The sequence below is a fragment of the Panulirus ornatus genome, chromosome 49 (assembly GCF_036320965.1).
Source record: "Panulirus ornatus isolate Po-2019 chromosome 49, ASM3632096v1, whole genome shotgun sequence".
NCBI classification, from domain to species: Eukaryota; Metazoa; Arthropoda; class Malacostraca; order Decapoda; family Palinuridae; genus Panulirus; species Panulirus ornatus.
Window position 1 is genome coordinate 84,629 of NC_092272.1, and position 17,915 is coordinate 102,543.

At 46.8% G+C, this 17,915-nt stretch overlaps 1 protein-coding gene across 1 annotated transcript; it reads left to right on the plus strand.

The window, feature by feature from the left end:
• Nucleotides 1-9,662: 9,662 nt before the first annotated feature.
• On the plus strand, nt 9,663-17,611 carry LOC139764261 (uncharacterized). The gene is made up of 4 exons (XM_071690756.1): nt 9,663-11,321; nt 12,922-13,040; nt 15,064-15,293; nt 17,260-17,611. Exons 1-4 carry the CDS (start codon nt 10,517-10,519, stop codon nt 17,405-17,407), a joined length of 1,302 nt encoding a protein of 433 aa, XP_071546857.1. The 5' UTR covers nt 9,663-10,516; the 3' UTR covers nt 17,408-17,611.
• The last annotated feature ends 304 nt before the right edge of the window (nt 17,612-17,915 follow it).

The window sequence follows — 17,915 nt, forward strand, 5'->3', positions numbered from 1 at the left end:
CCACCCAAGACCATACCTTCGAATGGAGAGCCATGGCTTTCTATCCTTTTGAGTCCAATGCATTTGACCCCATCGCGTATAATATCCTCCACGTACGTGTGTGTGTGTGTCTATATCTTGAGTGCTTGTTTGGTCGTTCGACGAGGTCAGTTATTAAACGGCCTCGTTCGACAAGCCATTAACTCTTTGAGAGGTTTTGGAATTGTGGACAGTTTACGACAAAGTGGGCCCCCCTGGGCTCCTCCGTACACGAGACATGGCGTGGTGTACCATAAGCAATTTGATATGGAAAGTTTATATAAGAGAAGTTGATCTGCTTCTGTCTCTTGATCAGAAAGTTGTATCTATATATGTTTATTTATTTATACTTTGTCGCTGTCTCCCGCGTTAGCGAGGTAGCGCAAGGAAACAGACGAAAGAATGGCCCAACCCACCCACATACACATGTATATACATACACGTCCACACACGCATATATATATATATATATATATATATATATATATATATATATATATATATATATATATATATATATATATATTCTGTCCTTACGAACTGACTAATATATTTCTTTTATCCCCACTGATGATGTGATCATGACACGAAAGTGCACTTGGGAATTTATCATGTTTCATTATCTTGTGGTAAGAATGGAATACATTTGATCATTGTGACTACAGGGTTAACACCTGAGAACTCACACCAACACATGTACACACACGGGGGCCCGGTGTGTGCCAATAGTGGCACTCCGAGCACACACAACTGACCTATGCCAGTCATGGGCTGTCACTGACTACAGGCGTATGCCAGACTTGACACAAGCCAGAGATGGGGGCCCCCACCTGTGTAGAACACCCTCCCCGTACAGTACAAGAGATGGGGCCCCCACCTGTGTCGAACACCCTCCCCTTACAGTACAAGAGATGGGGCCCCCCACCAGTGTAGAACTCCCTCCCCGTACAGTACAAGAGATGGGGCCCCACCAGTGTAGAACTCCCTCCCCGTACAGTACAAGAGATGGGGCCCCCACCAGTGTAGAACTCCCTCCCCGTACAGTACAAGAGATGGGGCTCCACCTGTGTAGAACGCCCTCCCCGTACAGTACAAGAGATGGGGACCCCACCAGTGTAGAACTCCCTCCCCGTACAGTACATGAGATGGGCCCCCACCAGTGTAGAACTCCCTCCCCGTACAGTACATGAGATGGGGCCCCCACCAGTGTAGAACTCCCTCCCCGTACAGTACAAGAGATGGGGCCCCCACCAGTGTAGAACTCCCTCCCTGTACAGTACAAGAGATGGGGCCCCCACCTGTGTAGAACTCCCTCCCCGTACAGTACAAGAGATGGGGCCCCACCAGTGTAGAATCCCCTCCCCGTACAGTACAAGAGATGGAGCCCCACCAGTGTAGAACTCCCTCCCCGTACAGTACAAGAGATGGGACACCACCAATGTAGAACTCCCTCCCCGTACAGTACAAGAGATGGGACACCACCAGTGTAGAACTCCCTCCCCGTACAGTACAAGAGATGGGGCCCCCACCAGTGTAGAACTCCCTCCCCGTACAGTACAAGAGATGGGGCCCCCACCTGTGTAGAACTCCCTCCCCGTACAGTACAAGAGATGGGGCCCACCAGTGTAGAACCCCCTCCCCGTACAGTACAAGAGATGGAGCCCCACCAGTGTAGAACTCCCTCCCCGTACAGTACAAGAGATGAGGCCCCACCAGTGTAGAACCCCCTCCCCGTACAGTACAAGAGATGGAGCCCCACCAGTGTAGAACTCCCTCCCCGTACAGTACAAGAGATGGGACACCACCAGTGTAGAACTCCCTCCCCGTACAGTACAAGAGATGGGACACCACCAGTGTAGAACTCCCTCCCTGTACAGTACAAGAGATGGGACACCACCAGTGTAGAACACCCTCCCCGTACAGTACAAGAGATGGGGGCCCCCACCAGTGTAGAACCCCCTCCCCGTACAGTACAAGAGATGGAGCCCCACCAGTGTAGAACTCCCTCCCCGTACAGTACAAGAGATGAGGCCCCACCAGTGTAGAACCCCCTCCCCGTACAGTACAAGAGATGGAGCCCCACCAGTGTAGAACTCCCTCCCCGTACAGTACAAGAGATGGGACACCACCAATGTAGAACTCCCTCCCCGTACAGTACAAGAGATGGGACACCACCAGTGTAGAACTCCCTCCCCGTACAGTACAAGAGATGGGGCCCCCACCAGTGTAGAACTCCCTCCCCGTACAGTACAAGAGATGGGGCCCCCACCTGTGTAGAACTCCCTCCCCGTACAGTACAAGAGATGGGGCCCACCAGTGTAGAACCCCCTCCCCGTACAGTACAAGAGATGGAGCCCCACCAGTGTAGAACTCCCTCCCCGTACAGTACAAGAGATGAGGCCCCACCAGTGTAGAACCCCCTCCCCGTACAGTACAAGAGATGGAGCCCCACCAGTGTAGAACTCCCTCCCCGTACAGTACAAGAGATGGGACACCACCAGTGTAGAACTCCCTCCCCGTACAGTACAAGAGATGGGACACCACCAGTGTAGAACACCCTCCCCGTACAGTACAAGAGATGGGGCCCCACCAGTGTAGAACTCCCTCCCCGTACAGTACAAGAGATGGGGCCCCCACCAGTGTAGAACCCCCTCCCCGTACAGTACAAGAGATGGGGCCCCCACCAGTGTAGAACTCCCTCCCCGTACAGTACAAGAGATGGGGCCCCACCAGTGTAGAACTCCCTCCCCGTACAGTACAAGAGATGGGACACCACCAGTGTAGAACTCCCTCCCCGTACAGTACAAGAGATGGGACACCACCAGTGTAGAACACCCTCCCCGTACAGTACAAGAGATGGGGCCCCACCAGTGTAGAACTCCCTCCCCGTACAGTACAAGAGATGGGGCCCCCACCAGTGTAGAACCCCCTCCCCGTACAGTACAAGAGATGGGGCCCCCACCAGTGTAGAACCCCCTCCCCGTACAGTACATGAGATGGGGCCCCACCTGTGTAGAACTCCCTCCCCGTACAGTACAAGAGATGGGGGCCCCCACCAGTGTAGAACCCCCTCCCCGTACAGTACATGAGATGGGGCCCCACCAGTGTAGAACCCCCTCCCCGTACAGTACAAGAGATGGGGGCCCCACCAGTGTAGAACTCCCTCCCCGTACAGTACAAAGCGGAAATTACACACACACACACACACACACACACACACACACTTCTAAGTTTACATAAACACAACGAAAGGATCGTATTGCACGTGGCGTGTCGTGACGTCATACGTACGTCAGAGGGAGCCCCCCCCCACCCCCCCTCTTCCTCACAAGCACGTGACGTGGTGCTGTGTTCAGTGCTCACCCCACAAGCCAGACTCTATTATACCAAAGAAAAAAATGGCGTCTTCCCCCCCAAAAAATAGTCATTTTTTTTTTAAACTCGTCTTAATTAACCCATAATATCTGCCATTTACTGAATGCATCCGTGGTGTGGTGGTCAGTGTGGCTGGCTACCTATGAACTCCAAGGTTGTGTGGGTTCGAGTTTCGGCCCGGGTATAGTCGGCTCACAGTCATCCTAGCTGTTCATCCTCCCTCATTTAACGCTTCGAACCCTGGATTATAGAAAAAAGCTATTAACATCCCTTCTTCTATAGCCAAGGTATAGAATATGACCTCTATATACATTGAAACATTGTCTATACCATATAGATATATTTATATAGATATATTTACTGTAATGTATATATCTTGGCAATGCTAGCCATCTGCTTCATCAAAATACCTTTCGTTCTCTCCGCCATCTTGTACCCGACCCGTGACCCATGATAATGCCACGCCTGCATTATCATAGTCCCAAGAGATGAGTTATAATAGCCCTTATGTTCCCTGGTACTAAGGGTCATAATCAGGTGCTGGTCCCTCGCGAGGTATACGTTCCCCTGGCCATCACTGGGTCGGCCTCTACTTTCACCCTCGCGCCACCAGATGTCTCCCTCGTCTTGAAATTCGAAAATGCTCAAATTTTTGCTCAAAATCCTGCCTTTTTTGGCTTTCAGCTCGAGATTAATCATTCATAGGTTTTTATTTTCGTTAATTACAATTTTATAATTAATAGAAAGCTGAGAAATTGCACTAGAAGTCTTTGAATTAGCGATTTGCGCATTAGAAAATGCTGGCGGTCTCGTTTTCTTTGCGGTGTTATCTTGTTGCTCTGAAAGGGGTAACTTGTCCATTTCTGACCCAAGTCAGTTCTTATGTCATATACTCTTCCTTCTTAGGACATTTACCGAAAATAAAACCTTAGAACAATTAGTAAGACATCGTGAGACCATTTTTTATGATATTATAACAATTTATATCAAGAGATGGGGGCCTCCAGGAGTATAAAACTCTAATATTGTCTCAAATATGTAGTCATACATGTATTAACATAACATCGAACATAGATAGATTAACTAGGGGAAAAATTACACGATTAATAACTGTCTCGTTCGAAAGAAAACACTTTTGGAATATAAGAAAGCGTTTCACTTACACCAATTGGTTGAAAATGACTTCATTTAGCCCAGAGATTGTACGAATATCTCTGTTGACCCGTTTGGACAACGTCTTCGGCCATAATTGAGTCCCCTTCTTCGAACGGCGGGGCGGGGCGGGGCTGGGGCTGGGGCTGGGCTGGGGCGGGTCTGGGGCCAACCCGTTGCTCGGCTGCCCCACACACACACACACACACACACACACACACACACACACACACACCAGCTCAGGTGTCTGACCTGGGGGAAAGTATGGAATTGAAACCCAGCGACCCCTTCCCCTTCTGTTTACCAACAGTTTCCAACAGAAATAATCGTGATTTAAGATATTATTTACTGGTATAAAGAAATGATAATTCATTTATATGTAACTAGTTATTTTTTTATGTGGGTTTATGAGGTTAGGTTGCGCTGCGTTCAGTAGTGAGTTAATTGAATACGTAAGACTCAAGATGTGTTTATGTACTTCATATACATTCTTTATATTCAGAATATATTCTCCTATATCATATATTCTCCACCAGCTACACCATCCTACACCCAAGACACTCCACGTACATTCACCACAACACTCGTGTTCTACACTTTCTAAATGGGGTTCAAAATCTTGATCATATATCTATAATTTGTTTTTAGTATGAAATAATCCCTCAAGTTAAAAAGAATAAACACTGTTTTTGTTAATATTAATGGCAGTGTTTTGGAACATGTTAAAATGCCCCATCTCTCCCATCACTGTAACCTAATGACAGTGTTTTGCAACATGTTAAAATGCCCCATCTCTCCCATCACTGTAACCTAATGACAGTGTTTTGGAACATGTTAAAATGCCCCATCTCTCCCATCACTGTAACCTAATAACAGTGTTTTGGAACATGTTAAAATGCCCCATCTCTCCCATCACTGTAACGTAATGACAATGTTTTGGAAGATGTTAAAATGTCCCATCTCTCCCATCACTGTAACCTAATGACAGTGTTTTGGAACATGTTAAAATGTCCCATCTCTCCCATCACTGTAACCTAATGACAGTGTTTTGGAACATGTTAAAATCCCCCATCTCTCCCATCACTGTAACCTAATGACAGTGTTTTGGAACATGTTAAAATCCCCCATCTCTTCCATCACTGTAACGTAATGGCAGTGTTTTGGAACATGTTAAAATGCCCCATCTCTCCCATCACTGTAACCTAATGGCAGCGTTTTGGAACATGTTAAAATGTCCCATCTCTCCCATCACTGTAACCTAATGACAGTGTTTTGGAACATGTTAAAATGCCCCATCTCTCCCATCACTGTAACGTAATGACAATGTTTTGGAAGATGTTAAAATGTCCCATCTCTCCCATCACTGTAACCTAATGACAGTGTTTTGGAACATGTTAAAATGTCCCATCTCTCCCATCACTGTAACCTAATGACAGTGTTTTGGAACATGTTAAAATCCCCCATCTCTCCCATCACTGTAACCTAATGACAGTGTTTTGGAACATGTTAAAATCCCCCATCTCTTCCATCACTGTAACGTAATGGCAGTGTTTTGGAACATGTTAAAATGCCCCATCTCTCCCATCACTGTAACCTAATGGCAGCGTTTTGGAACATGTTAAAATGTCCCATCTCTCCCATCACTGTAACCTAATGACAGTGTTTTGGAACATGTTAAAATGTCCCATCTCTCCCATCAATGTAACCTAATGACATTGTTTTGGACCATGTTAAAATGTCCCATCTCTCCCATCACTGTAACGTAATGACATTGTTTTGGAAGATGTTAAAATCCCCCATCTCTCCCATCACTGTAACCTAATGACAGTGTTTTGGAACATGTTAAAATCCCCCATCTCTCCCATCACCGTAACGTAATGGCAATGTTTTGGAACGTGTTAAAATGTCCCATCTCTCCCATCACTGTAACCTAATGGCAATGTTTTGGAACATGTTAAAACGTCCCATCTCTCCCATCACTGTAACCTAATGGCAGTGTTTTGGAACGCGTTAAAAACTCCCATCTCTCCCATCACTGTAACCTAATGACAGTGTTTTGGACCATGTTAAAATGTCCCATCTCTCCCATCACTGTAACGTAATGACAGTGTTTTGGAAGATGTTAAAATGTCCCATCTCTCCCATCATTGTAACCTTATGACAGTGTTTTGGAACATGTTAAAAACCCCCCATCTCCTCCATCACTATGACCTAATTAACGTATTCCACATTGATGTCTAGCACTGACTTCAAGTCATGTTGTAACAACCACAACGCCTAGTTAGGTTTGTGAACTATGATGACATCATGATGGGAACACGAAGTGGTAGTTTGATGAACAAGGACGAGCCATGACACATAGAGTGGAACTGGATGATACATTGAACTTCACCTCCGGGGTTGTGTAAACCTACACCTAAACCCTCTCTTCATGTTGAACAAGTCTTGCCTTCTGCATAGACCTATGTAGGCCTGAGAGAGAGAGAGAGAGAGAGAGAGAGAGAGAGAGAGAGAGAGAGAGAGAGAGAGAGAGAGAGAGAGAGAGTAAAAGCGACATTTTCATAAACTTGATCCTATTCATCTGTTAGATCCACAAAGTTTCAAACACATATGTATGACGTTACCCAGGTGGTCTGATTACATTGTGGGGGGGTTTGGTCTTCTCTGTCTATGCCACAACCTCCATAAAAGTCTTAATATCTTACGAGATATTAGTATGTTTGTTCATATTAATAAAGGACTGATCTGGTAAAAGCCATTGGAGGAATGATTAATTTTCCACTAACGAATCTTTGATAATTATATGAAACGTAGTTGAAGCACTTCATTTGATGAACACAACCTAGGCAATGTGGACGTCATAAGCCAGTGTTATTGTGGTATATTTAGGGTATATTTGGCGTATATTTCGTCGTTTTGTTCCTGCCATTTCAAAACGACCGTCATCATTACAAATGGAACGCATCTTCCACATCACCTTCAAAATCTTTGAGTATATATATATAAAAGTAACATAGATTCATCAACATACAAAGCATTATATGTAATAAGTATATCTATAAACTACGTAGTTTTTGGCTATATATATATATATATATATATATATATATATATATATATATATATATATATATATATATATATATATACGTATTGTGAATAAATACAATATTATTGAGGCAATGATATTTGTAATAGTTATACCTATACGTTTTCTGAGAAAGCAGTTCCTTCTATAAGAGAAAACGTAGCATATTATTGGGTAACTGTTTTGTTTTGTCCCTCGTGGTTCCAACATTGTTATATGGTTGTGAGGCGTGGGCTATAGATAGGGTTGTGCGGAGGAAGGTGGATTTGCTGGAAATGAGATGTTTGAGGACACCCTTACTGTCTCACTAGACCCCAGTCCCCTCCAGGTTGTCCAATCCACCATGCTTCCAAAACTCCCACCTGCTACCGTTACCTCCCCCCCCCCTACATTGAGATCCCTCGTCCCTTTGTTGCAGTTCGCCACCATAATCTCATCGAACAGCTCCAACCCCCCACCACTACCACCATCAAATTATGATTAGAATGTTAATCTAATCTATTCCCCCCCCCCCATTATATATAGACCACATATATGTACTTATATACACACACCCTACATGTACAATGTTGTATGTGTTTCCATTATGCATGTTAAGTCATCCAGTCATAAGTATAACACAAGTATGTTGTGATCTCGGACTTTTCTTTCCGCGCTACGTTCAGCAGCAGGGAAATGTATCCTCCTGTAGATTGGAAAAAAAAGATTCTCGATCGAGACTGTATGTCCACTAAGACAGGCTTCGCCATAGGTGACTTTTCACTCTCTGTGTAATTTTAGAGCAGGTGGAGTCCGGTAACACCTTCTAAACAACGCCGATAGATGTTATGATTACAGATAGTTAATTACACTGTCATTTCTGACCATCGCTAATTGGTGAATGAACCATAAAAGTTTTTATTCAAGTATCTATCTATCTATCTATCTATCTATATATATATATATATATATATATTTTTTTTTTCAAACTATTCGCCATTTCCCGCATTAGCGAGGTAGCGTTAAGAACAGAGGACTGGGCCTTTGAGGGAATACCCTCACCTGGCCCAATTCTCTGTTCCTTCTTTTGGAAAATTAAAAAAACGAGAGGGGAGGATTTCCAGCCCCCCGCTCCCATATATATATATATATATATATATATATATATATATATAGGAAAGGATCACAATTTTGCGCGTGATCAAGTATATTCCTATGAGTCCACGGGAGAAAATGAAACACGAAAAGTTGCCAAGTGCACTTTCGTGTGATAATCACATCATCATCAGGGGAGATACAAGAGAGAAATATAGCAGGTTTACCAAATGGCGTCCTAGCTACGTCTCTTCGTTGTATATCAACTGACTGTTGTATTTCTTGTATTTCCCCTGAGGATATGATCATTACACGAAAGTGCACTTGGCAACTTATAATGCTTCATTTCCCTGTTGTTTACCAAATGGCGTCCTAGCTTCGTCTCTTCGATGTATATCAACTGACTTATATTTCTCTCTTGTGTCTCCCCTGATGATGTGATTATGACACGAAAGTGCACTTGGCAACTTATCATGTTTCATTTTTCCCCCGTGGGCTCATAGAAATATATATATATATATATATATATATATATATATATATATATATATATATATATATATATATATATATATATATATATATATATCAGTTAGAGTTGAGGCAAACGATTCGTTGTGGTCCAGCGCACGAGAGTCAGGCCTGGAGCCCAACCTAACGGGCGATCTTAATGACAACCACGTTGCCGCTCTACGTTTAATATCCCATTTTCCTCCTCCTCCTCTCGCTCATTAACATCATTTCCTTATTTATTAGATTTATATCAAACGGTACATAACGAGGGGGTTAATTATATAAAGAGAAATGATGGGATTAATGTAGGAAGGCTGTTGACCGAGGTTGGCGTTGCCCGATGTACGATAACGGGCGTGTGTGTGTGTGCAGGGAGGGGGTGTGTGTGGCCAGGCGAACAGCAACGGCCCAGCGGCGTGACCGTTGCGACCGCTATTCCCGCTACCGCTCCTCCTCCTCACCTCCCGCTGCTCCTCCTCCTCCCTCCTCCTCCGCCAGGCCCCAGCACAGGCCTCCCTCCTGCACACCACGGAGGGTCTTCGCCGAAGGGGTCCGTGTGTGAGGAGGGTTTTATACCGTGGAACACAGAGAAGGTGGTCAGGTGTGGCACAGCGTGTTACGTGCCTGTGGTCCGTCCAGCGACAGAGACCCTGCTGTTGTGAGGTACAGACCCTGTTGATGAAGTGGTGACGCGTTCCATGAGGTTGTGACGCGTTCCATGAAGTTGTGACGCGTTCCATGAAGTTGTGACGCGTTCACGGAAGTTGTGACGCGTTCACGGAAGTTGTGACGCGTTCACGGAAGTTGTGACGCGTTCCATGAAGTTGTGACGCGTTCAATGAAAGTTGTGACGTTATATGAAGCTGTGACGCGTTCAACGAAGTTGTGACGCGTTCCATGAAGTTGTGACGCGTTCAATGAAAGTTGTGACGTTATATGAAGTTGTGACGCGTACAACGAAGTTGTGACGCGTTCGATGAAGTTGTGACGCGTTCAACGAAGTTGTGACGCGTTCAGCGAAGTTGTGACGCGTTCAGTGAAGTTGTGACGCGTTCAGCGAAGTTGTGACGCGTTCAGTGAAGTTGTGACGCGTTCAGCGAAGTTGTGACGCGTTCAGTGGTGACGCGTTCACTGAAGTTGTGACGCGTTGTGAGAACTCGGTTAGATAACAGAGAAGGTCTATGATACTTTAAACAGATTATAGAAGAGTGTTTTTAAGAGATTCTAGTGTCTATAATTGTGGTTTCAGACCTTGTGACTATTAAGAGATAATTGATATATAATTTGGACATCAAAATGGGTGATGGGTTCAGGGGAAATGGTGATTACGGCGAGGTGATGGGTCACGGACCACGCACGACCGCCTTTCACCTTGTGGTCTTCGCGACCTTCTTCCTCCAGGTCTCCACCACCTCGGCATTCACCCCTGTGGCCCCAGAGAATCGACCTACCCCAGAGATCAGGGGAAGGGATGGCCTTATCCCTGTGGCCCCAGAGAATCGACCTACCCCAGAGATCAGGGGGAGGGATGGCCTTATCCCTGTGGCCCCAGAGAATCGACCTACCCCAGAGATCAGGGGGAGGGATGACCTTATCCCTGTGGCCCCAGAGAATCGACCTACCCCAGAGATCAGGGGGAGAGATGACCTTACCCCTGTGGCCCCAGAGAATCGACCTACCCCAGAGATCTGGGGGAGGGATGACCTTACCCCTGTGGCCCCAGAGAATCGACCTACCCCAGAGATCAGGGGGAGAGATGACCTTACCCCTGTGGCCCCAGAGAATCGACCAACCCCAGAGATCTGGGGGAGAGATGACCTTATCCTGCGAGGGGGGGAGGAGGAAGGGGAGGTCCGTGGTCCATGGCTCCAGGTACTGACCCAGGAGGAGGACCATCCCGTCAGGCCCTCGTCAGCCACGCAACAGACCCAGCAGGACCACCACCACGTCAGGCCCTCGTCAGCCACGCAACAGACCCAGCAGGACCACCACCACGTCAGGCCTTCGTCAGCCACGCAACAGACCCTGGGGTTTGTCCACGGTCCACACAAGGAAATGACGTCTCTGGAGAGGGTTCGGGAGGGTCTTCTTGACTACATAGGTGGGTGTCGAGGGTGACTAAGAGATGAGAGGGAGAGGGGAAAAAGATATCTTTTAGGTACTAGAAAAAGATATCTTTTGGTTACTAAGAAACATCTATTATATAGACGGTATGATAAACATCCAGGAAACACGAAGCAAGTTATGTATTACAGAAACATGTAAAAACACACACACACACACACACACACACACATATATATATATATATATATATATATATATATATATATATATATATATATATATATATATATATATATATTCCTATGAGTCCTCGGGGAAAATGAAACACGATAAGTTGCCAAGTGCACTTTCGTGTCATAATCACATCATCAGGGGAGACACAAGAGAGAGATATAACAGTCAGTTGATATACAACGAAGAGACGAAGCTACGACGCCATTGGGTAAACATGTCAAATATATATATATATTTATATATATATATATATATATATATATATATATATATATATATATATATATATATATATATATATATATATATATATATATATATATATATATTTTAGGTTTGTTAGATTACATCAGAAATCTAACAGGGACATTTTGGAACCACTGTAAGATCACTTTAGTTGGAAAGTAAAGGAAAAATAAAAAGGTCGTTTGATAATTTGATGGTTATTTTAAGATGATTGTTAAATGTATTTATTTGTTAATGTTGAGATTCATTAGTGACACAACGTATTATTGGCCCACCACACACCACTCCCCCCTCTCTCTCTCTCACTCTGGCCCACCGCGCCTCCCCTCCCACTCTGGCCCACCGCGCCCCCTCCCACTCTGGCCCACCACGTCCCCTGCCACACTGGCCCATCGCGCCCCCCTCCTACTGGCGCACCGCGCCTCGCCTCCCACTCTGACCCACCACGCCTCCTCCCATTCTGACCCACCACGCCTCCCCTCCTACTCTGGCCCACCACGCCTCCCCTCTTACTCTGGCCCATCGCGCCCCCCTCCTACTGGCGCACCGCGCCTCGCCTTCCACTCTGACCCACCACGCCTCCTCCCATTCTGACCCACCCCGCCTCCCCTCCTACTCTGGCCCACCACGCCTCCCCCCTCCCACTCTGGCCCACCACGCCCCTTCCCACACTAACCCACCACGCCCCTTCTACCCTGATCGCCCATCTTAGTACTGACCTGCCACGCCACCCTCCCACATTAACCCACCACGCCCCCTCTACCCTGATCGCCCATCTTAGTACTGACGTGCCACGCCCCCTCCCACATTAACCCACCACGCCCCTTCTACCCTGATCGCCCCGCCCAGTACTGACGTGCCACGCCACCCTCCCACATTAACCCACCACGCCCCCTGCACCCTGATCGCACCTCTTAGTACTGACCTGCCACGCCACCCTCCCACATTAACCCACCACGCCCCCTGCACCCTGATCGCCCATCTTAGTACTGACATGCCACGCCCCCTCCCACATTAACCCACCACGCCCCCTCTACCCTGATCGCACCTCTTAGTACTGACCTGCCACGCCACCCTCCCACACTGACCCACCACGCCCCCGCCACCGTGATCGCCCCGCCCAGTATTAACGTGCCACGCCCCCCGCCCCACAGGAAGCCGTGGGAGTGAAGTAGGGAGAACCTACTCAGCATTGACGTTCCCCTCCCTGGAGGCTGCCCTTCTCTCCCTCGCCTTCCTCACCTTCGCTGTCTTCCTCATCGACCTGGTCCAGGTGCGTATACCTCCCTCTGGTCGACCTCCTCCAGGTGCGTATATCTCCGTCTGGTCGACCTCCTCCAGGTGCGTATACCTCCGTCTGGTCGACCTCCTCCAGGTGCGTATACCTCCGTCTGGTCGGCCTCCTCCAGGTGCGTATACCTCCGTCTGGTCGACCTCCTCCAGGTGCGTATACCTCCGTCTGGTCGGCCTCCTCCAGGTGCGTATACCTCCGTCTGGTCGACCTCCTCCAGGTGCGTATACCTCCATCTGGTCGACCTCCTCCAGGTGCGTATACCTCCGTCTGGTCGACCTCCTCCAGGTGCGTATACCTCCGTCTGGTCGACCTCCTCCAGGTGTGTATACCTCTGTCTGGTCGACCTCCAGGTATGTGATACCTCCGTCTGGTCGACCTCCAGGTGTATATACCTCCGTCTGGTCGACCACGTACAGGTGTGTATATGTGGTGTTGGTATACAGGTATACAGATGCTTGGGTGAATATGTAAGTGTTCGGGTATATGTGTATCTGTGTGTAAGTGGTCGGGTGTGTATGTGTGCATATTCCTGGGTATACATATATGTGTGTACACATGTGAGATTATATAGACTAATGTGTGATTGTGTAGATATACATGTGTGTGTGTGTGTGTGTTTTTTATACTGTATATATTTAGCTTGGGTTTATCTCTCATACGTACATCGATGTATCTGTGTATCCATTTGTATCTTTGCTAGGATATATGTGTCTACATATAGATGTATCTACTATGCCTGTGTGTGTAGACATACAGGTATATCTGCTTGGGTGTAAGTGGTACATACATACATACATACATGCATGCATACATACATACAGACAGACAGACAGACACATATACATACAGACAGACACATACACATACATACGGACAGACACATACACCTACATACAGACAGACACATACACATACAGACAGACACATACACATACATACAGACAGACACATACACATACATACAGACAGACACATACACATACAGACAGACAGACAGACACATACACATACATACAGACAGACAGACAGACACATACAGACAGACAGACAGACACATACAGACAGACAGACAGACAGACACATACACATACACATACAGACAGACAGACAGACACATACACACATACATACATATACCGTGTTCTTAAGTTGTTCTATAATTAGTGAAGATAGTTCCAGTTATAACCTGCCAGTTCTGTAATGCCTCATCTTGTTTTATTTATCTAAATTCAGGAAAGCTATATTTATATATTGTTTATATAGGTTCAAGAAAAAGTCCTTGCTTTATTTATTTAGATTTCAAAAAAAGCTATATTTATTCATTTCTTTAAATTCACGAAAAAATTCTTGCTTTACTTAAATTCAGAAAAGATTTATTCTATTATTTATATACATTCAAGAATGCTTTATCTATTCATTTATATAAATTCAAGAAAGGTTTTTCTTTATTTCTATATATACAAGAAAACTTTATTTAAGATTCGAGAAAGCTTTCTTCCTATATGTATTCATTAAATACATACATAGGTTTGTGCATTCCTACGTTCATATATACACACGTACATATGTAACGTGCATAAATACCTACATATATACACACGTACATCTGTAACGTGCGTAAATACGTACATATATACATACGTACATATGTAACGTGCATGAATACCTACATATATACACACGTACATATGTAACGTGCGTAAATACCTAGATATATACACACGTACATATGTAACGTGCGTAAATACGTACATATATACACACGTACATATGTAACGTGTATGAATACCTACATATATACACACGTACATATGTAACGTGCGTAAATACCTAGATATATACACACGTACATATGTAACGTGCATAAATACGTACATATGTAACGTACATAGATACGTACATATATACACACGTACATATGTAGGGTGCACAAATACGCACATATGTACGGTGCGTACATACGCAGGAGGGAGATGGTGACGTGTACGCTGGTATGTCTCAGGATTTGCTGACTGGGAATAGCGGTGGAGGACGTCATGGACGCGCCCGTCAGGAGGGTGGCGGTGAGGTGGACGAGGGAGTCACGGATATGATCGTGCTGACCCTCTCCTCCCTGGACACCCTCTCCTTCGGTAGGGAGCAGCCCGACTGTGGCAGGAAACTCTTGTGTCATCTGAACCGCTCAGGATGGCATGACGGTCTCCTGGGCACCGCCTCCAACTACTTCGTCAGGTAGGTCGTGGTCATGGTACTTCGTCAGGTAAGTCGTGGTACTTCGTCAGGTAGGTCATGGTACTTCGTCAGGTGGGTCATGGTCATGGTACTTCGTCAGGTAGGTCTTGGTCATGGTACTTCGTCAGGTGGGTCTTGGTCATGGTACTTCGTCAGGTAGGTCTTCATGGTACTTCGTCAGGTGGGTCTTCATGGTACTTCGTCAGGTGGGTCTTCATGGTACTTCGTCAGGTGGGTCTTCATGGTACTTCGTCAGGTAGGTCTTCATGGTACTTCGTCAGGTGGGTCTTCATGGTACTTCGTCAGGTGGGTCTTCATGGTACTTCGTCAGGTGGGTCTTCATGGTACTTCGTCAGGTAGGTCTTCATGGCGACATTCCCAACAAACACACACCCCCACCTGCTCCTCTTCTTCCTCCTCCTCCTCCTCCTCCTCCTCCTCCTCCTCCTCCTCTTTCTCCGCTTCCTCCTCCTCCTCCTCCTCTTTCTCCTCTTCCTCCTCCTCCTCCTCCTCTTCCTCCACGGCCTCCCACCACATAGGAATGTAGGCGCAGACGAGGCTAACCAGACCTCATCAACCCACTCCACATCCCGACATGATCAGTCTCGCTTGGCCAAACTGATTATATTTACTAAGGAACTTTTCCTCTCGTTCTAACCAGTTGTAATATTGTTCTTGTGTGTTACCTCACCTGTACGTCTTTTGTATACTTTTGTTTCCAGATATTTAGATGGTAACTCACACTTCCCTTCATGATATTGGTAATCTGTTTCGCTTTCAGTGTTTTTCCCTTACTTTTATGTGCTATGTACTGGGAGTTTTATTTTTTGCAAGTGTGTTTCGTGTATATATATATATATATATATATATATATATATATATATATATATATATATATATACATTCCTATGAGTCCACGGGGAAAATGAAACACGAAAAGTTCCCAAGTGCACTTTCGTGTAATAATCACATCAGGGGAGACACAATGCTGTGTGATTATTACACGAAAGTGCACTTGGGAACTTTTCATGTTTCATTTTCCCCGTGGACTCATAGGAATATCTTGATCACGCGCAAAATTGTGATCCTTTCCAATATATATATATATATATATATATATATATATATATATATATATATATATATATATATATATATATATATATGGGCTATGGATGAGTAATACATGTATAAGAGGGATTTCATCTGTTTATAATTACGTTTTTCATGTTAGTACAGTACGGTATAGTAAGATGTGTACATGTGCTTTATATGTGCTCTCATGGACCCCCCCCCCACCCCCCCGCCCACCCTAGTGAGTGTGGTGGATAATCCCCCCCCCTGCACACACACACACACACACACACACACACACACACACACACACACACATTGATCACTGATAACACACTCCACCACCGCCCCCTCCCTCCCCCTTCAGATGGTCACTCACTCCCTCCCTGCCCCTACAGATGGTCACTCACCCCCCTCCCCCTACAGATGGTCACTCACCCCCTCCCTCCCCCTACAGATGGTCACTCACCCCCTCCCTCCCCCAGCAGATGGTCACTCACCCCCTCCCTCCCCTTACAGATGGTCACTCACCCCCTCCCTCCCCCTACAGATGGTAACTCACCCCTTCCCTCCCCCACCATATAGTCACCCCTTCCCTCCCCCACCATATAGTCACCCCTTCCCTCCCCTTACAGATGGTCACTCACCCCTTCCCTCCCCTTACAGATGGTCACTCACCCCTCCCTCCCCCTACAGATGGTCACTCACCCCTTCCCTCCCCCACCATATAGTCACCCCCCACCCCCTCCCTCTCCACCATATAGTCACCCCTTCCCTCCCCCACCATATAATCACCCCTTCCCTCCCCCACCACATAGTCACCCCCTCCCTCCCCTTCCCTCTGCCAGAGGTGGTCACTGCTAACCCCTGCCTCTTCCCCCCTGGTGTCCAGCCTTCTTCTGACCATCTTCTCGCCCACCTCCGGCTTCGGGGGGAACCTGGAGGCCGCCAGCTCCGGCCGGGAGGAGGGGCTGGAGTGTGTGGCTCGCTACCCCTCTTGCCCCTCCATCTTAGGCGACCTCCTCCCCACCACCCACTGAACCTCCACCAGCTGTTGTGGCCTCCGGATCCACTGAACCTCCACCAGCTGTTGTGGCCTCCGGACCCACTGAACTTCACTAGCTGTTGTGGCCTCCGGACCCACTGACCTCCACCAGCTGTTGTGGCCTCCGATCCACTGATTTCCACCAGCTGCTGGTGTCGGATCCACTGAACCTCCACTAGCTGTTGTGGCCTCCGGACCCACTGACCTCCACCAGCTGTTGTGGCCTCCGGACCCACTGACCTCCACCAGCTGTTGTGGCCTCCGGACCCACTGACATCCACCAGCTGTTGTGGCCTCCGGACCCACTGACATCCACTAGCTGTTGTGGTCTCCGGACCCACTGACCTCCACCAGCTGTTGTGGCCTCCGGACCCACTGACATCCACCAGCTGTTGTGGCCTCCGGACCCACTGACATCCACTAGCTGTTGTGGTCTCCGGACCCACTGACCTCCACCAGCTGTTGTGGCCTCCGGACCCACTGACATCCACCAGCTGTTGTGG

What these genes read in the sequence shown, in the direction of transcription:
- LOC139764261 (XM_071690756.1), top strand. Translation starts at nt 10,517, where the DNA reads ATGGGTGATGGGTTCAGGGGAAATGGTGATTACGGCGAGGTGATGGGT. An exon ending in GGGTCTTCTTGACTACATAG is followed by an intron (nt 11,322 to 12,921) that starts GTGGGTGTCGAG and finishes CCCGCCCCACAG; the next exon opens with GAAGCCGTGGGAGTGAAGTA. An exon ending in GCCTCCAACTACTTCGTCAG is followed by an intron (nt 15,294 to 17,259) that starts GTAGGTCGTGGT and finishes CCTGGTGTCCAG; the next exon opens with CCTTCTTCTGACCATCTTCT.